Below are 23,568 nucleotides of genomic sequence, written 5' to 3'. Positions count from 1 at the left end.
ATGCCCCTCACTGATTTCAGGAGGAATTAAACATCTACCTAAGGATCCCTGCTGTTGTCTTCACCTCTGTACCTCAGTTCCCAGCCTATGGAATAGAGGTGACACTTCTTTACGTACAGCCCTAAGGATGTTTTCAGTAACTCGGTCCCTGTGTCTGAAGGATGGTCCTGCCCAAGGCAGCAGCTGGGCACGCTCTCTCTTTGGTTGGTTAGGCAGGGTTTGTGCTAGTTGGTTAAACAAGCAGCTCGCACCCAAATCCTACCCAAAGAACTTGCACACAGCTCTGCTGCAGGGGGGAAGGAGCCAGTCCGAAGGACACTGCTCGCAGGCTCTGAATTCCCAGGGCACTTTTCCTAGCTAGAGGAGATTCCTCTCTCTGTGCTCCCAATACTCTAAGCATCTTGAAAAGGAATAAATGGGGGTGGAGAGGTGGGACCGGAGCTGTTGTGCCACCTTCTTGCTTTCCTCTGTAAAATGAATCACTTCAAACAGAATATTGACTGGACTGACTACAGCCCTCATTTGCCCACAGCTACAAGGCTCTGGAAGTAGCTTATATAGAGCCCTACCACAGCAACAGAGCCCAGGGTGAGGTAGGAAGTTTGATAGCAATTAAGGCTAATGATGCCTCATTTACAGCAGACCCACTGAAAGGCATCTCTTTCGACAAGGACACGTGAGGGCGGGTTATTGATGTAGTTTGCAGGCAGCCACACTCGCATACATGGCAGTGGCAGCTGCTTAGGAAAACCTGATGGAGATTAGGTTTTGATTAACGATTTCAAGGTGTTTTCCTCCCATGTGAGCAAGCAGAGCCCTCTTGGGTTTATTTTCTATGGCGCAGCAGCAAGGGAATGATGCTTTCACCTGGGTAGAGGGGAGGTGCTGGGGAGCACATGCCGGTACCACAATGCGTTACTCCCCAGCCCGGGAGGGCCCTGCTCGCAAGGCACCGATGCATTTCTCTATCTGCAGCAGGAACGCGCTCATAGCAACAGGATGTCGCAATGGGTGCGCAGCTCTTCCTGACCAAGAAGAGACCGATGCACCACACCACTTGATGTTGCTTAACACAGGGAAACGTCGTGGCTCCGCGGCCAGATCCGCAGCTTCTGCTCCAGCGTGCGGCTGGGAGTCAGAGCCAGGGCAGCGCGGCTGGCGGCGCGATGGAGCCTGAGGCTGGCGACCACGAGGAAAAGCTCCCCCAGGCTCGGCTGACCGGGCAGGCTCGCCCGGCACCCGGCCAGTCCCCGCGGCCTCTGTCAGACCGCGCAGCCGCCCGCGCCCCGGGCCGCCCGACGGGGCGAGCGGGCCGCTACCCGGGGGCTCCGGCCGCGGCCGCAGGGGAAGCGGCGCCTGCCAGCGCGGGCGGAGTCGGAAGCACGACAGCACGGGGCGCTGGGGCGGCGCTGCCGGCGGCGGGAGGAGCTCGGCGCTGCCTGCCGCGCGGGGGTCGCGGCGCACGGACGGAGCGGGGCAGCGCCGCCGCCGGCCCCGCAGCAGCGGCAGCAGGAGGAGGAGGAGGAGGAGCCGGCGCGGGGAGCCCCGCCGCGGGCAGCTCATGAGCCCCGGGCCGCGGAGCCGCCGGCGCCGCGCGGGTGAATGAACCTGTCCCGGCCGGCAGCGGCGGCTTCGTCTCGGGCTGCGGCACCGGCCCCGCCGCGCGCGCAAGATGGACGGGTTCGCCGGGAGTCTGGGTGAGCGGCGCGGCCGGGCCGGGGCGGGCGGGCGGGCGCAGCCCGGCCTGGGGCCGCGCACCTGCGGGGCCGGGGATGCGCGGGGCCCGGGCCGCGGGGGGAAGGGGAACGGGGGGGGGGGGGGGCGATGCCGTCGCGAAATCTGCTCAGCTTCAAACCATCTGTTGCGGGCGCCCCGGCTGCGCTTGGCGCCTTTGTTCTTCCCTCGCCGGGGCTGGCGCTGCCGCGGGGTCCGTGCGGTGTGGGTGAAGTTGCGGTTGCCCCCTCGGTACTGACCGCTCTGCGTGCGATCGCTTTATCCCCCCCCCCCCCCTCCATCCCCGTTTTGCTCCGAGCTGGGAGCGGTGGCAGCGGCCGCGGAGGAGGCGGCGGGGTCCCGCGGTGCCCGGGGAGCGCCCCTGGCTCCTTGGGTGTCGTGGTCCGCGGCTGTGCTCGGGAGCACTCGGTGCCTTCTCCCGGTATTCCCAGAAAGCGGCCGGGCTGCGGCAGGTTGGCATCGGCTTCTTCAGAGGGAAAAGCGTAGCCCGCTTTGCGAGCGGAGCGGAGGGCAGGCGGCGCCTCGCGTGAAGTCGTCCTGATGGAGTGTGTGAGCTAGAAACCTTTCCGAATGCCAGGGTTACAGAGCGTGGACGTTCTGGGTATTCCTTGTAAGTTCCAAGGGCACCGTGGGGCCGAGCGTTGGCTCCGTGGTGACGTTACATGTGGTCCTACCTGCTGGTGCTCTCCTGCGCCTTCTCTTTGCTTTCAGCACCTAGTGCCGGCGTTCGGCGGTCGAGCTCCCTCCACCTCTTGCGGAGGAATAAATCCGTGCCTCCCAAAATCAGATCAATTTGTTTTTACGGCGCTCCTGTGAGATCCGCAATAATAGCGAGCGGGTCTCCGTTTTCTGGAAAAACTGACTCATTTAAACCCTCCTGAGCGTGTCCCGAACCCTTCAGGTTTGGAAATGTCAACTCCTGCATTTCGGGCGCCGGTCCAAGCCAAACTGGTGCACCGTAATTAACAGTACACGTTGGTAGGCTGGCTCTTTGCCTCATGCTCTCTCCTCGCTCAAGTAACTGCCGTGGTCGTTTTATAGCCGAGGAGGATCAAAAAGCGACACGCGGAGGAGCGGTGCGGGTGCTGTGCCCGGCTTCCAGAGGGGACGTTGTGCCTGTGGGTGACACATGTAAATGATGCGCATGTGGCCGGTTAATATTTATGAGCCTCTTTACCCAGCGGTGGAGCTGATCACCATATCAAAAGGCACCGATATCGCTATAACTCATGGCGTATTGGCCCCACGGAGGTTGGGAGTTAGAAATAACCGTTTTCTGTTGGGAACGGACCCCCCCACCTCCAGTTATTTCGCAGCACTAAAGCATCGTTTTCCTGGAGGTTGGATGCAGGCAGGCTGGGTGGCTGGAGGCGTGATGGGCTCCTCGGAGCAGCCCTCTTAAGGGGGGGCTCCATCTGCACCTTCGTTTGTTTCACTGTTGGGCCAGGAAGGTGCTGTGATTTTATTAGGATTTAATGCGGATTAAACTCAGCTCAGTCTGTACAACTGTGTATCATGATATACAGTCAGCTGCCCTTTGATTTTGCTGCTGTTGTGGTGAGCAGGGCGGTTGGATGTGGGCTGAGGAGAGGCCGTTCCCAGAACCCTTAAAGTGAAAAACTTTATGTGGCTGCCTTGTTTTCAGGTTTGGATCACCCTACTTAGCCCTCTCCCGTCATTCTAATCCCTTGTTGCTTGCTCTAGCTGCTAACAAGCCTGTAGGGTACACAAAGATGTGTGAATTGTTCCGAGATGGGGTTTTCTTCAACATCTCTAATTAAAATCTAATGGCCTGAGTTTAATCAGCTGCCTGCTAAATGGCTTTTAGGAAGGCCATAAATTAATGTAATTTTGACTGAAACATAAAAATTAATTAAGAATTCTTGGTGGCAGAACTGTGCGATCGATGTATGTGCGTGCTCAAGCAGTCAGGCGAGCTTATTAGAGAGCAGGTTGTCCTTTTAATGCCTCCTCCTGGCATTATCTGGAAGGCAAACTGTTATTACAGATTGTGCCCTCCAGCACAGGCAGAAATACCTCCTTACGTGTCTCGCGGTTGAAAATGCGCAGCTGTTTTCTTTTGGCTTCCACATGGCAATTTTTATGAGAATAAACAGATGAAAGAAACCGTTTTAGATGTAATTTAGAAAATGGGTTTGGTTATTGGTACAGTAAATGCTTATGTAGCGCTCGACTTAAGAGTATACAGTTACTGTATACAGTAAAGAGAAATAATGTGTTCTGAGTTAGCTGAAATAGGTATTGATTTACTCTCTTGATAAAACACTTGGGTTATTTCACATTTGCTGGGGCTTCAGTACCTTTTGAACATCACCAGCAGCAAAGTGGTTATTGAATCCCGTTTATTGTCTCAAATAGGACACTCGCGCTGTACATTTGACCATTTCCAACGTGTCAGAGGGCTCAGTGGGTTTTGGCCATCCGCTTTTTCAGCTGCATCCCTTGCAGTGAAGGAATGTGCTTCTGAGTGGGAATAAGAAGCCCGTGAACTTGGTGTGAGGACTGGGCTCCTGCTTTGTGCCCTCACTGAGACAAGAGCACAGCATGGGTACCTGCTCCGGCTCAGCCAAGGTCTCTCTTAGGGTCACACTCAAAGCAACCCACAGATGGTGTCTTTAGGGGAAAGCCCTGTTAATGCCACCAAAGGAAGCAAGCAGAGAGTTCTGCCACAAAAAGAGAAGGCAAACAAGCAGAAAGCCCATGTGGGAAATAGGGCAGCGGGGGTCGCCCTGCTTTAGCTCGCTCTCCGCTCTGTGCTGCGCTACTGCCCTGTATCTCTTCCATCCTCACACTGGTGCCTGTGAGCCCGTGGGGAACTGGTCCAGGGGTGCCCGACAGGGAGCTGCAGTAGACTGTCGGTTTTCTGGCCGTCAGCAACTTTGATTTTTGTGTATCACCGTGGATTATGTCCATTTATGACCCCAGCTGTGTTGCCAGGTTTCTGCTTAGACTGGCTGGTCAGAGGGTTGGAGAAACAGGATGTGTGGTGGGAGCGCTGGGGTACGTGGTGGCACTGTGGATAGGTGGCAGCTCTTAGGTTGGCTCTGCTGTATTGTGCAGCGTGGAAGGTGATGCCTTTTTTGGGCCTAAAATGTACCTTTCTGGTGCAGCTGGTGTGCACCTTCAGCTCAAAGGTGTCTCGGTGCTATCTTAATGTGAAGCATTTGTCACTCTGTCACTTGTCTGTGGCACCTCTTAAGCTGTTCATTTATCTTGCTTTCTGTGAGGTCAGCTGGCTGAGGTACAGGTCTGTCAGACGTGGGCTCATGAAGAGTCAGCCTGGGGCTGGTGAGGGGTGCGCTTTGGTGGACAGCTCTCCATTGCTTGTAGCTGCCTCATTGTTTTCCCTTGTGAAACAGCTTCTGCTAATCGAGCTCTGTAACAGTAACTCATTGTAAAGAAAGATGTGGAAGCATTCATCACACTGTCTTAGACAAATCACTACAGCTGGTTGGGTGCTTGTCACCAGCAAATGATAGCAACGTGGCGTAAAGCATTTCAACTGCATCTCACCAGCGATGAGATCTGGGGCAATAGGGTTTTTCTTTAAAGAGTAGTTGAGCTTATGCATTTTTGTAGAGAAACAGAAGGCAAAGGAGGGGTGTAAGGACGAAGTGGAGAGCAGCTTTTGCTCTGCTGTTGATGTAGGGAGAACAGGAAAAATAACAACGTTCATTTCATGTAGTCTCCATATATTGTTCTGCCACTGTATATGTCAGCTGCTGGCTGCCGTATATGCACTAACTACCTACTGGAGAGGTGGCATGTCTGTCGGTTCCTAATTCACCCCGCTGCCGTTTCTTCTAGTGGGTATTGTATGGAAGTTGTTGGAACACATTCCTGTCTCACAGGTCGGTCGGGTCTGCCTGGGGTAGCTCAGGCAGTGGTGAATGTGCTGCTCCTCTGCACTGAAGAGCCACCAGCGTGTCTGGAACACATGGCTCTGCTAGGACCCAGTAAGTGACGTGAGGCAGGTATGCTGAGAGCTGGAGCAGAGAGCCCTGGAGCTTGGAGCCTGGGGAGGGTGCGTGCATCGTGATTCATCTCTGGCTGGGCTCAGTACGGAGCGGAAGGAGTGTGTGGAATGACTGGCGGTGGCAGCCTGGGGAGGTTTTGCTTTATTTGGGCTGGGACATGAAGTTTGGGGGTTGCCCATCTAGGCTGTGCAAGCAGCCGTGGTGCTGCAGTGCAGTTGCTCACAGCTACAGGAGTTCACCTTCATTCCCAGCGCTCTGCCCGTGGGATTGCTGTGCGCTGTTGTCAGTGTGATGCTGAGGAGCTTTGGCAGGGCATCAGTCTGTCCTGCCTGCGGAGGACGGCCTCGGGTGCTAGAGCGGTGAGAACAGGCTGTTTGCTTTAGGAACCCGGTGGTGGCCCACCTTTTGCTGACAGGGTCTCCAGTTGATGGGCAGCGAGGGGGAACGTTTTGGTCGGTAGCCAGCTGGGAAGCAAAGGATGGTGTGTTTAAAGAACGGCCCTTTCTCTGTACAGAGCAATCGCCGATGTTTGGCCTGGTTGTGAGTAACACGCTGGCTTTTAAAAGCAAAAGAAGAAACAGAATCCCAATCACAGGAGTCTCCATTGGAAAGACTCCTCTCTCCTTCAGAAAGGCTTTGAATGCCTGGGATGCTGGGAAGAGTTTTTGGCCTCACAGTGTGTTTTTCATACTCTTTAACTGAATCACTTTTGATAGGAGGACTGTAGTTACCTGACAGGATTTTCTCTTGCCTGAAGAACCTAGTCTGGAAGGATATTTGTGTGGTTTTCTGTGCTTTATATCATGCAGGGTGTAAAGATACAGTAAAAGATGGGTCAAGAACAGTGCTCTTAGGAGCATTATATTGGTGATTGTGCAGTTAGTAACAACTCACTAAACAGGGAAATCTGTAAATCACTCCTTGCCCTTCAGAGTAGCTGCTTCCCTTCTTTGTGTTGTTCCTGTGAAGTATAGAGGTTTATTTTCCCCTTCTCTCTTTAGGCCCTTGCTAAATCTTATCTTTATGAATGCAATTTTAAGGCCGAGACCGTAGTTCCTGTTTTGCTTGCGCATAATGTAATAGGAAGGGGGTTAGAGGGTGATTAGTTTTCTATGAACGTGGCATGTAGGATGACAGCGCAAGTGGCTCTGTGCCTGCTGGTGTTGGGCATTTCTAACAGGGACATTCTTCTGTTTAAAGAGATGAGAATCGCCCAATAAACAACTTCTAATCAGCTTTACTGATGGCCCGAAATCTTACTTGCGATGCAGAGTTCTGGATTGCCAGGCTTGCTTTCACTGGGTGCTGCGGGATGGGTACCTGGGCACTGTGTGGTGATGTGCAAGCTCTTCCGAGAGGGTCGACTCATCTTCAGGAAGCACAGATGTGTGAGCTCGGATTGGAAAGGGCTTGCAGCCCGAGCTGATAACTCAGTCAGTGGAAGTAAATGGGTGGGATGTGAGGAGAGACACCAGAGTCAGTAAAGCCTGAGCTTATTGCTGAATCTTGGAACACACGAAATGTTTTCCTCTTCTGGTTTTGCTATTTCTGTTTTTCATCGTGGTTTTTGTTCTTTTCTTCCTCCTTCCTGTTCCCCTTTACTTCTGTTTAATATTTGTGTTTCTTTTTGCCCCATGTTGTAAGTATTCGTGCTGCATGCCATCAGTGAGTATATTACAATAAGCTTTCTGCCCTAAGACTTCTTACTGGGTTGGCTGAACTAGTTGTTTATTATTGTTTGTATTGTTTTGCCTCTCAGTGGGTTGCCTCTATGCTCATCCTCAGCAGTTTCTGCTAAATATAGCTGTGTCTTTATGTTCTTTGACTGCTTGTTTCTCATCTGCTCCTCTGAGTTTTGAATGTCTGTGCAGCTCTGCTTTGCACAACAGGGCTGTTCATCAGGAAAGAACTGCTTTTTCAGCAAGGGTTGGAGAGTCCAGGTCCTTTCTTTGGCTGGTGGTCCACAGTGCCTTTGCGCCCCATGTCATGATGTGCTTTGCATGCTCTTGCAGCTTTTAGGCAAGATAATTTTCAGTGCAAATCTGCTTTACTGTAGTATTCGTAACAGTTCTGTATTTAAATACGTTTCTTTAGCTCTCTCAAGCCGTTTGCATGTGTAAGCAAGCAATGGAAGTGTAAGCAACGGAAGGAGCAAGAGTGGAAGCAGCGCGGCTATGTTCTGTAAACAGCTGTATATGTTGGAGAGGTACAACCACCTTGGATTTCAGATGGATTCAGTGAAGGAAAGCCACTCCCTGTTGGCTTTTGCATGAATTCAGTCTTGTTTCGATGGAACCCAGCCCGTAGCTGTGAGTGCAGTGCTCCAGCCTGGAGCTGCTTCCCACTTCTCCTGCCAGTTCCTTTGGGCTTACAAAAAAGAGGGGAAGTGGAGGGGGGCTGCTTTGTGTTGGAATGTGTTTTGGGTTTGTGTAAACAGTTTTAATGCATCAAGCTCGGTTGGCAGGCTGTCGTAACCCCCTGGGAAAATTGGGAGTTTGGAGCCCAGTGGATAAATTACAGTCACAAAAGCTTCTAAGCCCCAGATTTGGGTCCCTAAAGGGATGCTGCAAATTAGTTAAGCCTAGAAATGTGGTTTAATTAACGAAAATGCTTTTGCATGAGAACTTTATAATTATAACGACCAGAGTTGGATTTCTTTCTTCTGAGTTGAGGGCACAAAAGCAAGGAAAAAAGCTGCTAACAAGAGAAGCTTCTAATTGCTGTCCAGCCACAAGAGGTGATGATGTTGCCACTGTTTTATGGCTTTAAATGGCATTATGACATAAAGGTGTAGAAATAGTTTACAAATGCTTCATGTCAGTCAGGGGCTGAGGTGAGCAAGCCCTCGCATGTGTAACTACACTTGTAATCCCAAATGTACAAGATGAATGGTAGAGCTACTGTTTTGCTTATGTTTTACTCTGTGTTACATTTCCCCCCTCTTTAGAGAACACATCAGGGTTCTGATGAGGTTTGCACCCATCACTGTGCAGAGCAGCAGCAGGAGGGGGGGCTTCAGTTTGTTTCCTTCCACCTTCTTCATGGTCACCAGCAGACCATGCTGTGTTGTGAAGAGGTCCTGTTGAGTGCATTGTCTTCAGTTAATCAGACTTGTGAGTTTCATTGGCAAGCCCTGTTTAAAAGGGCAGAATAAAGCCCAGTCCTGCAGGTTTTGGAGTGTGGATGTCACCTCCCCAAACTAACTGGGGCTTTTCTTTAGGCTTACAGTACAGAGTCACAGCATCACCCAGGTTGGAAAAGCCCTTTCAGCTCACCCAGTCCAGCCATTCCCCAGCACTGCCCAGGCCACCACTGCCCCATGGCACTGAGACCTCGTCTCCACGGGGTGTGAACCCTTGCAGGGCCGGTGCCTGCAGCCCTGCCCTGGGCAGCCTGTTCCAATGCTGAGCACCCTCTGGGGCAGGAATTGTTCCTCAGCTCCATCTAAACCTGCCCTGGGGCAGCTTGAGGCCGGTTCCTCTTGTCCCATCCCTTGTTCCTTGGGAGCAGAGCCCAGCCCCTCCTGGCTCCATCCTCCTGTCAGGCACTTGTAGGGAGCCATCAGGTCCCCCCTGAGCCTTCTCTTCTCCATCTGAACCCCCAGGTCCCTCAGCCGTTCCCCATCACACTTGGGCTCCAGGCCCTGCACCAGCTCCATTACTGTAGGATAAACATCTTGCAGTGCCTCTGGCTTTTATAACCAACAGACTTTGGAGTGGCTCTGAAGTGTAGGTGTAATCCTTTCGGGAGGGCACGGCTGCCTGGGTTCCTTTCCAGGAGCGGTAGGTACTGGAAACCTGACCGTGTGGAATGGAAGGAAAAGTGTTGCTGTTAGAGACTTCCTTGCATGTCTCCATATGGATGTAGCTGTGGTGAAGTCGCACTTGGAGCCGAAGCACTTCTGAGATGACTGCTACAGATGTGCATGCATCTGGGCTTCTCTGGGAGCAAAGGCCAGTTCGGGTGTATTGATGTGCATTACAGCAGTTTGGGGTTTCTTTGGGTGCTGTGTGCTTGAATTGAATTGAATTTCAGGAGAGCACTTGTGTAAACGGGCTTCTTGGTATTTCCAAGGGGTGGGGTGGAAAGGAGGAACCTCCAGCAGTAGGAGCCATCAATTGAAGTGCTGGAGCTGCAGGGTTCGGAGCCCTGGCAGTGCTCACAACTGCACAGCATCACTTGGCTCTTGTAAACGAGAGCTCTAACAAGGAGAAAATTACACCTTTGTTTAGCTGTGAAATCCTGTATTGAGCTGCTGTCACCTCCTCTCCCCGCATGGACTGTGCAAATGCCCTCCGAGAGATGGAGCTGGAAACCGGTGCTTTGTGTGGCTGTGATGCCTGCTGTCTGAGCTCTGAATGTGTCCATTAGTCATGAGGCAAAGGGGACAGCAAGAGCAAGAAGTCCAAACTCTTTGCCTTCTTTTTTCCCATGGGATAAGCGTGAAAGAGCTCCAAGTCCTTATTGACAGGTTTGTAACAGCTGGAATAAGCACTGCTTTGAGATGGTTTTAGACTCGTGTGCATCAGGATTGGTGGTGGGGATGATTGCTGCATGTCTGTTCCCTAAAACACATAGCACGTGGGATGGCATTTTTCCATCAAAATGATGTGACGTGTTTCATGTTAATGTTTAATAACTCGGGTTTGGGTTGGTTTTGCTGTATTTTCTGTAACCTCTGACCATAGCTACTTGATGAAGGATGCTCAGAGGGGTTGGTTGGCGTAGGTAAGGCAGCAGTTAGGCTGTGACCATGCTAACAGTCTGCACAATTCTTGGGCTGAGTCCTTGCTAGAGGTATGAGTGTGTCATTACCATGAATATGTAAGTTGCTTTTGGAGGTAGATATGGGGAAATGCTCAATTTCTTTGAGTTCATTCTTCACACTTTAGAACTGGAGTAGTAAGGCCATCCATGTACCCAGTACAGACTTGATGGTGATGCTCCTGATGTAAATGTGTGGGGTTTTTTTTGAAGTATTACTTTTTGCCTTAAAAATGCATTAGGGGAGATGCTGTTTCTGTCTATTGACGCTTCTAAATTGTTTTAACTTCCTTTTAGTAGGCTGGGTATGCAAAACCACCTGGAGCTTGGGCAGGTATTCAGCCTGAAGCTAAGACATACCTGGAATCTTGTTCTGGGTTTGGTATGTGTGCTTGGTTGCCAGGGAGAGCTTCCCGGAGAGTATATGCCTTTTCTGGAGCATCCCTTCTGGGTTGTTTTCCTCTTGTTTCTCACCCCACAGCAGAAATCTGTTGTAGCTGATGTGGCTGAGGACTCAGTTTCTGACAGGTCAGATTAGAGGGACTAGGAACTATAAAAAGAACCCGTCTCATCCCGGTTCACAAAATAGGATGCCAGGTTCTGGTCCCATACACCGCACACCTGGCTGCCGAATCACCCCAGTGAAAAAGCAACAGGCATTTCCTCCAACTGATCCACATTTCTGCATTTGCAGGATGTTAACCCAAAAGAAACCATTCTGCAGTGCACCGATTGATGTAGTGTGGTGGACTGGAGGGGCAGCGCCCAGTGGTGATGAGGGCAGATCCAGTAAGGCAGGGTAATAGAGGTGATTATGTATTTCCTTGTGACTTTAAGTTCTGCCCGGTAGCATAATGCTCTTTAATTCTAGACCTAAAGCTGTGTTTCGTGACTCCAGTCAGCTCATGGGGTTGGCTTCTCCCAGTTTGCATTGTTGGCTTGGTTTAGGTAGAGTGTTTAACTTTGATTTCTACTTTGTATTTCAGTTCTGTTTGATTTTTCAAATCCTGGGAGCGTTCAACCATTATTGGTGCTGTGAGGCTAATAGAAGCTATAGCTATGAAGTGTTTAGTGGCTCTATCAGCAAAGAGTGATTTGAGGTACACTCAGATTAGATTTCAAGAGGAAATGGCTTGTTTTCCTGTTAAACAGGGGAAAATGGGTATTAGGTGTAGTAGTAGAAAACTGTGAATAATTCAGATTCTTGAGCACTTCATCTGGTTTATAAGTGTTTCATTAGAAGTGATGCTCCAGCTTGGCACTGTTCTGGCGCTGTTTGCTGGTGCAGCTAACCTGACTGGTCACAAGCATTGAATGGGTGTGTACCCATATCCATTAGTGCTCATGCGCCACCTCAGTTGTCGAGGTGCTCACCAACTGGGACCAGTATGGCTGGGTGACTGGGATGCTCTGGGGATCATCATCCAGGGAGTGCAGCAGTGTGCCTTTTCCAGGGAGCTGCTGTACCTTGGAGGAGCACAGATACAGAAATGAATCATCTCAGCTGCCTTGAGGTGAATGGTGTGCATGTGTGAGAGGGTTCGGAGCTGCTCTCCCTGTCCTGTAGTGGGTTTGGGAGGGAATGATTGCTGACCCCAAGTGCAGTATTACAAACTGATACACGTTTAAATGTGTATCAAAGTGCAGAGAACACGGGTGATTTTTGTGAGATGAACAGCAGCCCTCAAGCTTTTCCATGCTACCTGGTTTAGATGCAAAGAAAGTAGATCTCAGGTTGCAGTCTGGAAGCTTACAAACTGATGTTTAGAACAACCTCCAGAACAGAGAAACAATGCAACTTTATTGGTGATGTGCAGATACAGACTGTAGGTTATTATCTAATCATAGAATCCCAGGCCGGTTTCGGTTGGAAGGGACCTTAGAGCCCATCCAGCTCCAACCCCTGCCACGGGCAGGGACCCCTTCCACTGGAGCAGCTTGCTCCAAGCCCCTGTGTCCAGCCTGGCCTTGAGCACTGCCAGGGATGGGGCAGCCACAGCTTCTCTGGGCACCCTGTGCCAGCGCCTCAGCACCCTCACAGGGAAGAGCTTCTGCCTAAGAGCTCAGCTCAGTCTCCCCTCGGGCAGGTTCAAGCCATTCCCCTTGGCCTGTCCCTACAGGCCCTTGTCCCAAGCCCCTCTCCAGGCTCCCTGCAGCCCCTTCAGGCACTGGAGCTGCTCTCAGGTCTCCCCTTCAGGAGCCTTCTCTTCTCCAGGCTGCCCCAGCCCAGCTCTCTCAGCCTGGCTCCAGAGCAGAGCTGCTCCAGCCCTCGCAGCATCTCCGTGGCCTCCTCTGGCCTCGCTCCAGCAGCTCCACGTCCCTCTTGTGCTGCTGCCCCAGAGCTGGATCAGGGCTGCAGGGGGGGGGTCTCCCAGGGCGCAGCAGAGGGGCAGGATCCCCTCCCTTGACCTGCTGGGCATCGTTTTGATGCTGCTGCCCTTGTTCTGCTCCGGGTCTCTGATGGTTCTTGTCTCCATGAGCAGATCCTGTTGTCCCCCACACCAGCAGCTCGCTTGCCCTAAGCCTTACAAGTCTGGGATAAGGGCTGAGCAAAGACAAAGAAGGGAGGTGATGTGTGCTGCTGAGATTGGAGTCCCAGGTGGGACCTGGCTTACTTGATCAACCGCCCTGAGCATATCTAGATCTAGAGGTTGGAAACTTGTGTGCCCTCTGATCCAGGTTCAGTTGTTGCCCTGCTCGGTCACACAGGGATGGCTGTAGGGCTTCACGCTACCATGAGTTTGCTTCATCTGCATTTACGTCATGACTGTTTACAGTAGACATTTCAGTTTCCTGTTCCTATAGCTAGGGCAGAAGGGCTCGCACTGGGCTGCCGGCTTTGTGTACTGATGGCAGTGTTTGCTCTTTCCTTTTTATAGACCACAAAGGGATGTTTTGTCAAAGCCATAGAAAGAATGGCAAAGGGCATCGCAAGAAAGCAAAAGGGAATGGACAAGAAACATGTCTAGTGTGTCTGCAGCATGAAGCTGGTATTTACTGGGGTGTGTGGATTTGTGCTTGTGTTTAAGGGCCACTTACATCTGTCTTTCAGCTGCTGGTTGAAGTTAATTTAAACAGATAAAATTGGAATAGGCCTTACTTTGTTTGGAGAGCCAATGGAGATGAGTCCAGACTCTGGTGTGTTCATCTATATACCCCTGCCCCCCGCCCCCACAATTAAGAAATAAAGGTTTTAGTTAAAGGGACTCAGTTCTGGCCGCCTTTAGTGCATAACTGAGCATTTCAAAGGATGCCATTACAGTTTGCTCGGGACCTGGTAATATCGTCCATTTACAGCATCATTTACAACAGGGCTTTTTGACTTGTACAAAGCACTGCATGGAAGCATTGCACAGTGCTCCTGTAATCTCATTAAAGTATATATGCATTATTCAGTTGAAACATTGCAGGTACGTTATACAGCCCTGCTTTCACGTACTACTTCTATGTGTGATTAATACGTATTTCAGTTTCTTTTTGGTGCTCCTGGGTTTTGATTCTCTTATGCACTGCAGTACATGTTTGGTTTTGCAAAGCTTTAAGCTAACTTTGAAGTAGCTTTTTTCCCCTTTGCCATAATGCTGTGTACGAGTCTTTTGCAGACAATGTATGGTTTAAAACCCAGATACCACAAATGTTAAACTACTGGGCATGTAAAAGAAGCTAGAAGTCTTTACTAGAAAGAAGTGACTTGCTTTAGGTGCACAAGAAGCTACATTTTGGCAAAGAGCTCTTCTGTACTATCATATGATCTTTGTGTGTGTATTTTTAGAAGAAAACTGGGTAGGGTTGGTGTCACCTAAGAGTTGCCTGTTCACTCTTAACTCTTCTTCATCAGCTTAATTACACTGGGACGTTACAGGCTCCGGAGTTGCAGCACTGGCAGAACTGCCCCGGGGACCGGCTTCTGCTTTTGATCTGCATCATTCTCTGTTGGGAAATAGGGGTGCAGAAATAACCATTTGGGAGTGACTTTTGTCATCTGCTTCGTTGGCTTTGATGTGTGTGTGTTCATGTCCTATCTCCTGTGCAGTGCATGGTACGTGCTGTAGCTGAGCTCCATGAGCCTTAAACCACATGCTACCCATGGGCACCATCGTGCTGAGAAGCAGAGCTGGGTCCTCACTGGGGTTTGGTGTAGCTCATCCGGGGGAAAGCCCTTGAGGAGTTGCTCACGATGGAAAACACCCGTGCAGAGCAGCTCCTGTGTCTTGTGTTAGTCCTGTCTCTTGTGTTAGGCTGCCATAACACGTGCTCCTCACTACAAACTCCTGGTGTGTCCAACACCATATAATGCTGCCCTCCCCTCCATAGTATCTGTAGGGATGCTGTGTTGTGCGGGGTGTGTGTTACACTTCTGTCCCTTGGGTAACGTTTTCTGCTTCTCACTGCCTGCCATTTAAGTTACTTTTGGTTGCTGAAAACCCGTTGAGGTGAGTCCTGAGTATTTCTGCTGTAGCTGCAAGGCTGCGCGCTCATCCTGCGAGAGGAGGCAGGGGGAGGCAGGGAAGGTGATGACCATCCCTGTCCGATGGCAGAGGGAGATGGTGCTGTGGGCTTTCTGCACGGTGCTGCTGTGCTAGGGGGAATGGTGGAGGTGCCGTGCTCTTTACATTGCTCTTTATACAGTAAAAATACATAAACTGGAAATGGGGAGGCTTTCCTGTCTCTAGCAGATTCCTTATGGATCCCTTAGCCCCAGCTGGCAGCTGCACTCCTGTTGATGGCTTTGGGATCAACAAGATCTGGTTTGGGATCCAGTCTCATGGTGGTGACACAATGCAGTCACCTCTCAAGCCCGGGGGCCACTGTGGCACGCACGCAAGCAGCAGGGCTAGGATAGCCCTGCTCTGCTAACAGTTCTGTTTGTCCAAATCTAGAGGTGCACAACGCGCATCTTGTGTTCTCCCACTGTGCTATTGGTTGCCATGGGCTATTTTATGTCGTGTCTGTCTTTTTCTAACTTGTGTCCTCCTTGGACGCTGCCTTTGGATGGTTTCAGAGTCACAGAAGGCGTTGCCTCTCCTGAAGCAGCTGTCAGGATAGGGTTCAGCCGTTTCAGTTCTGTGCTGTTAACCATCACTATTCTCCAAATGGAAAACTGAATCACGTTGACGCTCTGGGAGCTTGATGTGTTGCTGGGCCACGTCCTGGGAGCTTAGAGCAGGAGGATGCTGCCTGGTCAGTCCAACAGGCATCTTGGGTTCGTCTGACAAGAACCATCCTTTTTAAAGCTTAGATGCAGGTCGTAGCTGCCATATGGTTTTCTTCCTTTCCCCTCAAGTTTGCATGTGTGTTTATGCACTGACAGCACCAGGAGGACCATTTCCCTGCTGGTGTAACACTGACAGTAGGTAAGCTTCTGTTTGTTGTTCGGGACAGTGTGTGTGCTCATGGTTTAGTGAATTGGGAGAATGCTTCGGTGATGTTTGTGAAATAGGCTCCATGAGTTCCCAAAGGCTCTGCATGTGGTGGGTTAGTTTTGGCTTCTTTGGTTTGCAGAGTGGTTCATGCATTTGAACTGTGGAAATAGGCCATGGCTTGGATTTGCAGAGTAGAGCTGTGCTTGTTTAATGTAGAACATGTAATGGTGAGTTTTGACACTCTCAGGTGTGTTCCACTTCTCCTGTTCATCACTGTGCTCTGATTTTGTGTCTTGTTTCTCCAAGGACTTTTATTGCAGCAATTACCCACCTACGACAGGAAACCCAGGAGGAAGTGGAGCATCAGATCTGCTCTCTTACAGCTGATGTTTCTGTTCTGTGGTGTTCAAGTGAATGATTCCTTGCCTGTTTGACATGCAGGGTGTGTATATTGTGTCTGCTTTATCACTGAGGGTATTCTTTTGAACCCACACACATCAACACAATTAGTAGGAAACTTCTCTTTGGTTTTGCTATTGAGTGCACAGTTGTACTTAAGTGCTTTCTGGTGCTGTTGCTCTCGTTGGTTTAGGAAGTGACCTGTAGTAGCCATACCGAATAGGTGTAATTACCAAGGGATAGTGCAGCTCTCTTGCTAGATATCGTGATCTTGTTATTGCCGTGTCATCTTCTGCAGTCATACCGTGTCTCTCTTTCTGCTCCCTTTTGAGTAAGCCTTAAAGAGGAGCTGTGCGTTGAGCAGTTCCGCTGCTTTCTACCTCCCAGCTCAGTTTTCATTCTGGGGCAGTGTTTGTAGTCCTTTGGCACTTGTTAAATACCCTGTCTCAGTAATTGCAGCTGCACTTTCATGGTAAAGTAAGAGAAATGCAGCTTTAGGTTGTAGAATCCCAGACTGGTTTGGGTTGGAAGGGACCTTAAAGCTCATCCAGCTCCAACCCCTGCCATGGGCAGGGACCCCTTCCACTGGAGCAGCTTGCTCCAAGCCCCTGTGTCCAACCTGGTCTTGAGCACTGCCAGGGATGGGGCAGCCACAGCTTCTCTGGGCACCCTGTGCCAGCGCCTCTGCACCCTCACAGGGAAGAGCTTCTGCCTTAGATCTAGCCTGAACTTGCCCTGTTTCAGTTTGAACCCATCAGCCCTTGTCCTGTCGCTGCAGTCCCTGATGAAGAGCCCCTCTCCAGCATCCTTGTAGCCCCCTTCAGACACCGGAAGCTGCTCTGAGGTCTCCACGCAGCTTCTCTGCTCCAGGCTGAACAGCCCCAATGTTCTCAGCCTGGCTCCATATGGGAGGTGCTGCAGCCCCTGAGCATCCTCACGGCCTCCTCTGGACCTGCTCCAACAGCTCCGTGCCCTTCTTATGTTGGGAACAGCAGCACTGCACACAGTGCTGCAAGTGGGGTCTCATTATAGTTAATGGAGTCTTCACTGTTCCTGTATCTGCGGTCTCTTGGGACTCCTGATTCAGCCATGGTTTGTAGGAATCCTCTGGTGCTCTCACCCACCTGTCCTGGTCAGACTGCTCATTCTTGATCCCCATGGGCAGTGCCTGAATCATGCTTCAGGTCCTTATTAGTTTTTATGTGCTTATTCTTTATGAGAAGGCACTAGGATATCCGAAGGTAGCTCAGGACAATCAGTGCAGTTCTTAACTATCCATGTTGATTGGTGTTTTCCTTGCTTTTTATTACTGTTATTTTTTATTTACTTCTTCCTCGCACAGTTTTAACAGTGTTTTGTAAAGCTGTGTTGTAGGAAATAATAACTGTACCCATAACAATAGAGCCTTTAAGTTCTATCACAACATCACACAGGGGCCTTGTGTGCCCTATTAATAACACAGATGGTAGGCTTGAGAGAACTTTATCCTTCTTTTACTACTTCTGAGGGCTAAAAATGTTGTTTATTGATTATTCAGGAGTCATGTGAAGTATAAAATAGGTCTTTCAGAGCCTTGTGGCATTTAAGACTTTCTAAGCTCGCCCCGGTGGCTTTCAAATGGTCAGTGAGTAAAGAGCTTTTCCTGTGCTTTAGTGAATTGCTAGCTGGTTGTGCCTGCAAAACGGGGGGTTTCTTTATGCGCTGTAAGAAAAGCAGAGTTCTGTGGCACATCCTTTTACAGCAAATGTGAACAGGGATAAGATCTGAACGTTCCCAAAACATCCATTTCAACCGATGCTGTAACTATGTCTGATTGCAGAGATATCTGCAATCAGCTTGATCTATGCAGCTCCATCTCCCAAAAAGCAGCGTCTTTGTGGAAATGTGCAGCTCAAGTAAAATGGTTTCTGGAGTACAGAACCTCCTGTCCAGGGCTATTTCTGCAGTACCACGAGGAAAGAGGCCAGGATTAGAAGGGAGCAAAATTTAGCGGGATGGAGACTGGGATTGCTGACAGCATTTTCTCATGCTTGTGACTGTACCGGTTTTATGCAGCAGTGTGCAGGGGGAATGGCTTCAACCTGCCAGAGGGGAGGCTGAGATGAGCTCTTAGGCAGAAGCTCTTCCCTGTGAGGGTGCTGAGGCGCTGGCACAGGGTGCCCAGAGAAGCTGTGGCTGCCCCATCCCTGGCAGTGCTCAAGGCCAGGCTGGACACAGGGGCTTGGAGCAAGCGGCTCCAGTGGAAGGGGTCCCTGCCCGTGGCAGGGGTTGGAGCTGGATGAGCTTTAAGATCCCTTCAACCCAAACCATTCTATACAACACATGCCCATGCAGAAGTAATTTGCTGGAGATTGGAGGCATTAAGATTCGGCAAAAGGAAAGGGGATGCTGTAACAGGAGGTGCGGTTGCCCAGCGTATGCTTCCACCAAAGAAACAGCATTTTTTCAGGTGAAATGTGAGACAAAAGGCAGCTCTGTGTCTCTAAGTGAACCCTTAAACGCTTCATTAATATATTACATCAATCGATGTAAAAATGCATGGAGGAGAGGGTGCACTGGGAGCTGTTGCAGACCACTGTCAATGCATTCCTGAAGGGAGATTGCAGAGGTGGCTTTTCTACATTTGAAGAAGTAAAGATTAATTGTAGAAATACCAAACATTATTCCAAGTGAGACCCATGCTGGCCTTTCCTGCAGAGCAGAATTTGTTACCGAAGTGACGATTTTTTAATATGTAGTAGTTCTTGCGCTATGCAAATAGAGTGTAGTCTGTCTTCGTAGCCTGGGTTGCCACAGGCGATTGCAGTAACCAGACTGTGTTGAAAGATAAGATGATGCATTGCACAAAACCCTCAAGTGTTGTTGACTGAGACAACTTCGTGATGCAGTGAGTCTGCTCATAGAGGAGTTTCTCTGCATCACTGCTGCTCCAGCAGCTCCGTGTCCTTACGTGAGGACGCCAGCTCTGCACCCCGTGCTGCGAGTGGGCTCTCAGCAGAGCAGAGGGGCAGGATCACCTCCTCCCGCCTGCTGCTCACGCTCCTGTTGATGCAGCCCAGGACACGGGGGGGTTCTGGGCTCAAGCACACACTGGAGCTGGGTCATGTTGAGTTCCTCATTGACCAACACCCCCAGTCCTTCTCCTCAGGCTGCTCTGAGTAATGGATGTCTCAGTGTTTTGGCCAGCAAAATGAGGAACCTTCTGAATTTTTCCCTTCTTTTCCATTCCTTTCTTGTGATTTTTTTTGTTTTTCACATGGATCAATGCGCCGTGCCAGTAACTGCGCAGCTCATGCAGAAACCCTTATGATAGAGGCTATGTTTTCCGGATGCCAGAACTGACATTACTGGTTGGGTGCCTGCTCCGCAATGTCTCTCCACCTCCAGTTTTTACACACAGACCTTTTAGTGCTAAGTTTTCCAGTGTTTTAACTTCGGAAGTTGCTTTCACCCAGGTCTGGTCACCGTGGTCTCCTTGCTTTGCCTGTGGATTCCTTGTTTGCAAATGCTCGCAGCTTAAAGCAACTTGGAGTGAATGTGTTCTTGCAGCGGAATGCTGGAGAAGCCTGTTTTATCTCCCTTCCTTTTCCCCCCAGGCTATCAGTGAGAACAAAATTCTTCAGAAGAGCTGTTTTCAAATGAAAACGGCGTTTTCAAGAGAGTAGATGAGGTGTGTCCTTGGAATTACGGAAGCCAGAAGATAAGGGGGTGTGAGAGCCAGCTTATTCCCGGCTCTCATGGAGCCTCCAGGTTCTGCTGGCACCTAAACCCTTCAGCAGTGTGGGTTCCTCATGGTGCTGCCTGCAGGCAGCCTGAGCTATGGCCGGGTTCCAGTCTGCGCAGTGAGCTTCAGTGGCTGTGCCCCTGCGCTGGGCACCGGTGAGCCCGCACTGCGGGGTTCAGTCTGGAGACGAGACGGCTCAGGGGGGACCTGATGGCTCCCTACAAGTGCCTGACAGGAGGATGGAGCCAGGAGGGGCTGGGCTCTGCTCCCAAGGAACAAGGGATGGGACAAGAGGAACCGGCCTCAAGCTGCCCCAGGGCAGGTTTAGATGGAGCTGAGGAACAATTCCTGCCCCAGAGGGTGCTCAGGCATTGGAACAGGCTGCCCAGGGCAGGGCTGCAGGCACCGGCCCTGCGAGTGCTCACGCCCTGTGGAGACGAGGCCTCAGTGCCATGGGGCAGGGGTGGCCTTGGCAGTGCTGGGGATGGTTGGACTGGGTGAGCTGAAAGGGCTTCTCCAGCCTGGTTGATTCTGTGATAAAGCTAACATAGACTTCAGACACAGAATATTAAATAACGCTTATTAACGAAAAGGCAATAATTACTCCTGTACTCTACGTGTAGAGCAGACTGGTTTCCTATTCCGCTCCCGAGTTAAACTCGGGCATGGAACTGACCCATCCCTTGCCCTGTTCCCCTTCGCAGGCTCTCTGTGGCGGGCACTGCCCGCTGACATAAATCCAGGTTCTCACCACAGACGTCGCTGAAGCCTTTCCACCACATGCACCCAAAACCCAGCAGGCCGTATCCGCGCTGCTTGGTGGGGATTAACACCGGACGAATTTCTGTCCCAGCATGTCCAGTGCTCTCGGCTCCCCAACGCGGCTCTCGGGGACATGTATGGTGGGGGACAGTCTGTTGTATCGGCTGTGCTGCGGGAAGTCTGTTTTCACTGGGCTGTTTATTACAGGTGTTTTGTGGTGCCTTTGGTGCTCGGGGATGGGTCTGTGCTAGCATGTTGCTTCCCCAGTTTCTTTCACGATGTTGTGCAGTGAAGTACCCCTGACTGAGACAGAACAGGAGGGACGTGCGGATTTAATAGGTGGCACTGGGAGTTGTTCAAACACATTGAGAAATCCCAGCACCATCGGTGCTGGAAGGGCCCTCTGGAGCTCATCCCGTCCAACCCCTGCCAAGGCAGGGCCACCCAGAGCAGGGCACCCAGGAACGTGTCCAGGCGGGTTTGGGATGGCTCCGGAGAGGGAGACTCCACAACCCCCTGGGCAGCCTGTGCCAGGGCTCTGCCACCCTCACGTACAGAAGCTCTTCCTCGTGTTGAGGTGACTCTTGTGGTGGTGCAGTTTATGGCCATTGCTCCTCATCCTGTCGCTGGGCACCACTGGAAAGAGCCTGGCACCATCCTCCGGGCACCACCTTTGAGATTGGCATCGATGAGATTTGGCCCTTAGTCTGATCTCTCTGCACTAACCAGGCCCAGCTCCCGCAATCTCTGCTCATTGAATTATGCCTTTGGAGGAGGTTCTAGTGGGGTAAACCAGTAGACAGCATCTTAAAAAGATGATTTCCATTTCAGAACAATTACCTTTTGTCCCAGTTGTTTGTTCCACTGCAAGCCAAGTCATGCATCTCTGCTACCCGTGTCTGTTGCTCAAGGTTGAGCCACAAAGTGCCATCATCTGCTGTATTTAAGGTAGCAGCTCTTTTGTAGAGATGTGTCAGAAAAGCTGTTTATTTGCATTTCTGGTTTCGTCTTTCTTTCCTTCCCCTTGCCCATGGGTTTTGACCTGGCATTTTGGAGCATCTGCTGACAAGGGCACGTCAGAAGACTGTAGAGTAGTATTTGCTATTCTTGCTTTTTGGCTGGCAGTGTGTTTTGGCTTGCTGGTCTATTACATTTGTAATCCTATACCATGCGTGCCCTCCTAGAATAGATCAGAGAATCACTGAAAAATGTAGGTTGGAACCGCTGGAGGTCATCTGGTCCAGCCCCCCCAGCCCTGGAGCACTGGCTGCGAAGATGGGCTGTGTTACTCAGGGTCTTGCTCCAGCTGAGTTTTACATGTCCAAGGAGGGAAAGGGCTTTCTCTATCAAATGTGGTGTTCAGAACATCACCCACAAAAGAATGTTTAGTGGTAGAGGTCAGAATTGGTGTTAATGGAAGTGAATAAAAAATGGTTATTGCAAATGTGCATGTGATTCGGCTTTGTCCCAGGTGTTGAGCAGTTAGTTTGAAGGTGGCAGTAAACCAGTGTGACACCTGATCTTCAAACAGCTCTTGTGAAAACCAAACCAAACCCAAAGTCTTAGAGGAGTTCTTGCAGTGGGTTTGGAAATCCTAAGATTTCCATGAATTTACATGAATGAATGAGTTTACACAGCTAGGCATGGTACTAGAGATGCTTGTGTCTAGAAAGGAGGCTGAGGATGGACCAGCCTTTTATTCTTAAACACTTGAGTTAGCTGGAAGCATGGAATAGAATCATATAGGATAGTAGAATCCCAGGTTGGAAGGGACCTCAAGGATCATTGGGTCCAACCTTTCTGGGCAAAGCATGACCTAGACTCCATGTCCCAGCACCTTGCCAGCCACATCTTAGCAGTGTCCTGTGCTAGGGAGTCACCACTTCCCTGGGAACATTACTCCAATGGCTGGTTGTTCTCAGTGTGAGCACTTTCCTCTTGCATCCAGTGGGAATCTCCCCAGGAGTAACTGTGCCTGTCACCCCTTGTCTTTTCCATGGGACACTATGAAAAGGGAGTCTCCACCTTCATAGCCACCATTTAAATACTGGATCAGGGTCCCTCCTCCTTCCCCTCTTCTTCCTTCCACACATCCAGGATTATAAAGCAACATTACTCAAGGTGTCGGATGTATTGACTGATGCCAGCAGCAGTACTCACAATAAAGAGAATGCCTTGGAGTAGGAGCCTGTTCTCCATACCTTGAAGAGTAGTTGCTCTCCTAAAACCATCTGCTGTTAAATGCTGGGAAAAAGTGGGAGCTATCAACTTGCACCTCGTTTACCTGATGGAGGATGTGTGCTGGTGGTGTTACGGTGAAGTGTAATGCTCTTGAGAGTGGAAAGTGAGGGGTTTTTGATTTGGTTCCCTCCCACCCCTCTCTGCATGTTGCCTGAAGCTCATCTTGCTGCGGTTGAAAGCAGAAGAGAAATGCAGAAGTTCCTGCTACCTTCTGGAATGCTTTTTCCTCTTGCAGATTTAAACCGCTGGCTGAAGCCTTATCTGCACTCTGTGTGCCTATAGGTGAAATTCAGACTGCAGGCAGTACTTTGCAGCCTCAGAACTGATCCCTTGGTGATGTACCAGCCTGTTCACCACTGTCTCTTGCTGTGCATCCTTTGCTCTCATGGCTTAGCTGCTGCCTTTTCTTATCTCCCCCAGGTGCAGGCAGGTGCTTAAAGCATCTGGCTGGCAGCAGCAGGCAGCTTCTTCCTCTTTGCTGGTGAGATGTGTTGAGGTCACAACATCCCACCTCAACACACGGGCTTTGCTTGCTCCAGGAGCTAGGAAATTGCATTGCGTTCTGTTCTGTTCCAGGCAGGTT

General features: G+C 50.6%; 1 protein-coding gene across 1 annotated transcript in view; it reads left to right on the top strand.

Moving 5' to 3' along the window:
- Nucleotides 1-1,431: 1,431 nt before the first annotated feature.
- EML4 (EMAP like 4) overlaps nt 1,432-23,568 on the top strand; it is a 133,222-nt gene continuing 111,085 nt past the window's right edge. Inside the window, exon 1 of the mRNA XM_065679286.1 lies at nt 1,432-1,697. Within this exon, the coding sequence (XP_065535358.1) occupies nt 1,673-1,697 (25 nt within the window). The 5' untranslated portion in view covers nt 1,432-1,672. The remainder of the gene's footprint in view (nt 1,698-23,568) is intronic.

The sequence above is a fragment of the Lathamus discolor genome, chromosome 5 (assembly GCF_037157495.1).
Source record: "Lathamus discolor isolate bLatDis1 chromosome 5, bLatDis1.hap1, whole genome shotgun sequence".
NCBI classification, from domain to species: Eukaryota; Metazoa; Chordata; class Aves; order Psittaciformes; family Psittacidae; genus Lathamus; species Lathamus discolor.
Note: the sequence above shows the minus strand (reverse complement) of the source record. Positions and strands in the feature narration are given on the sequence as shown.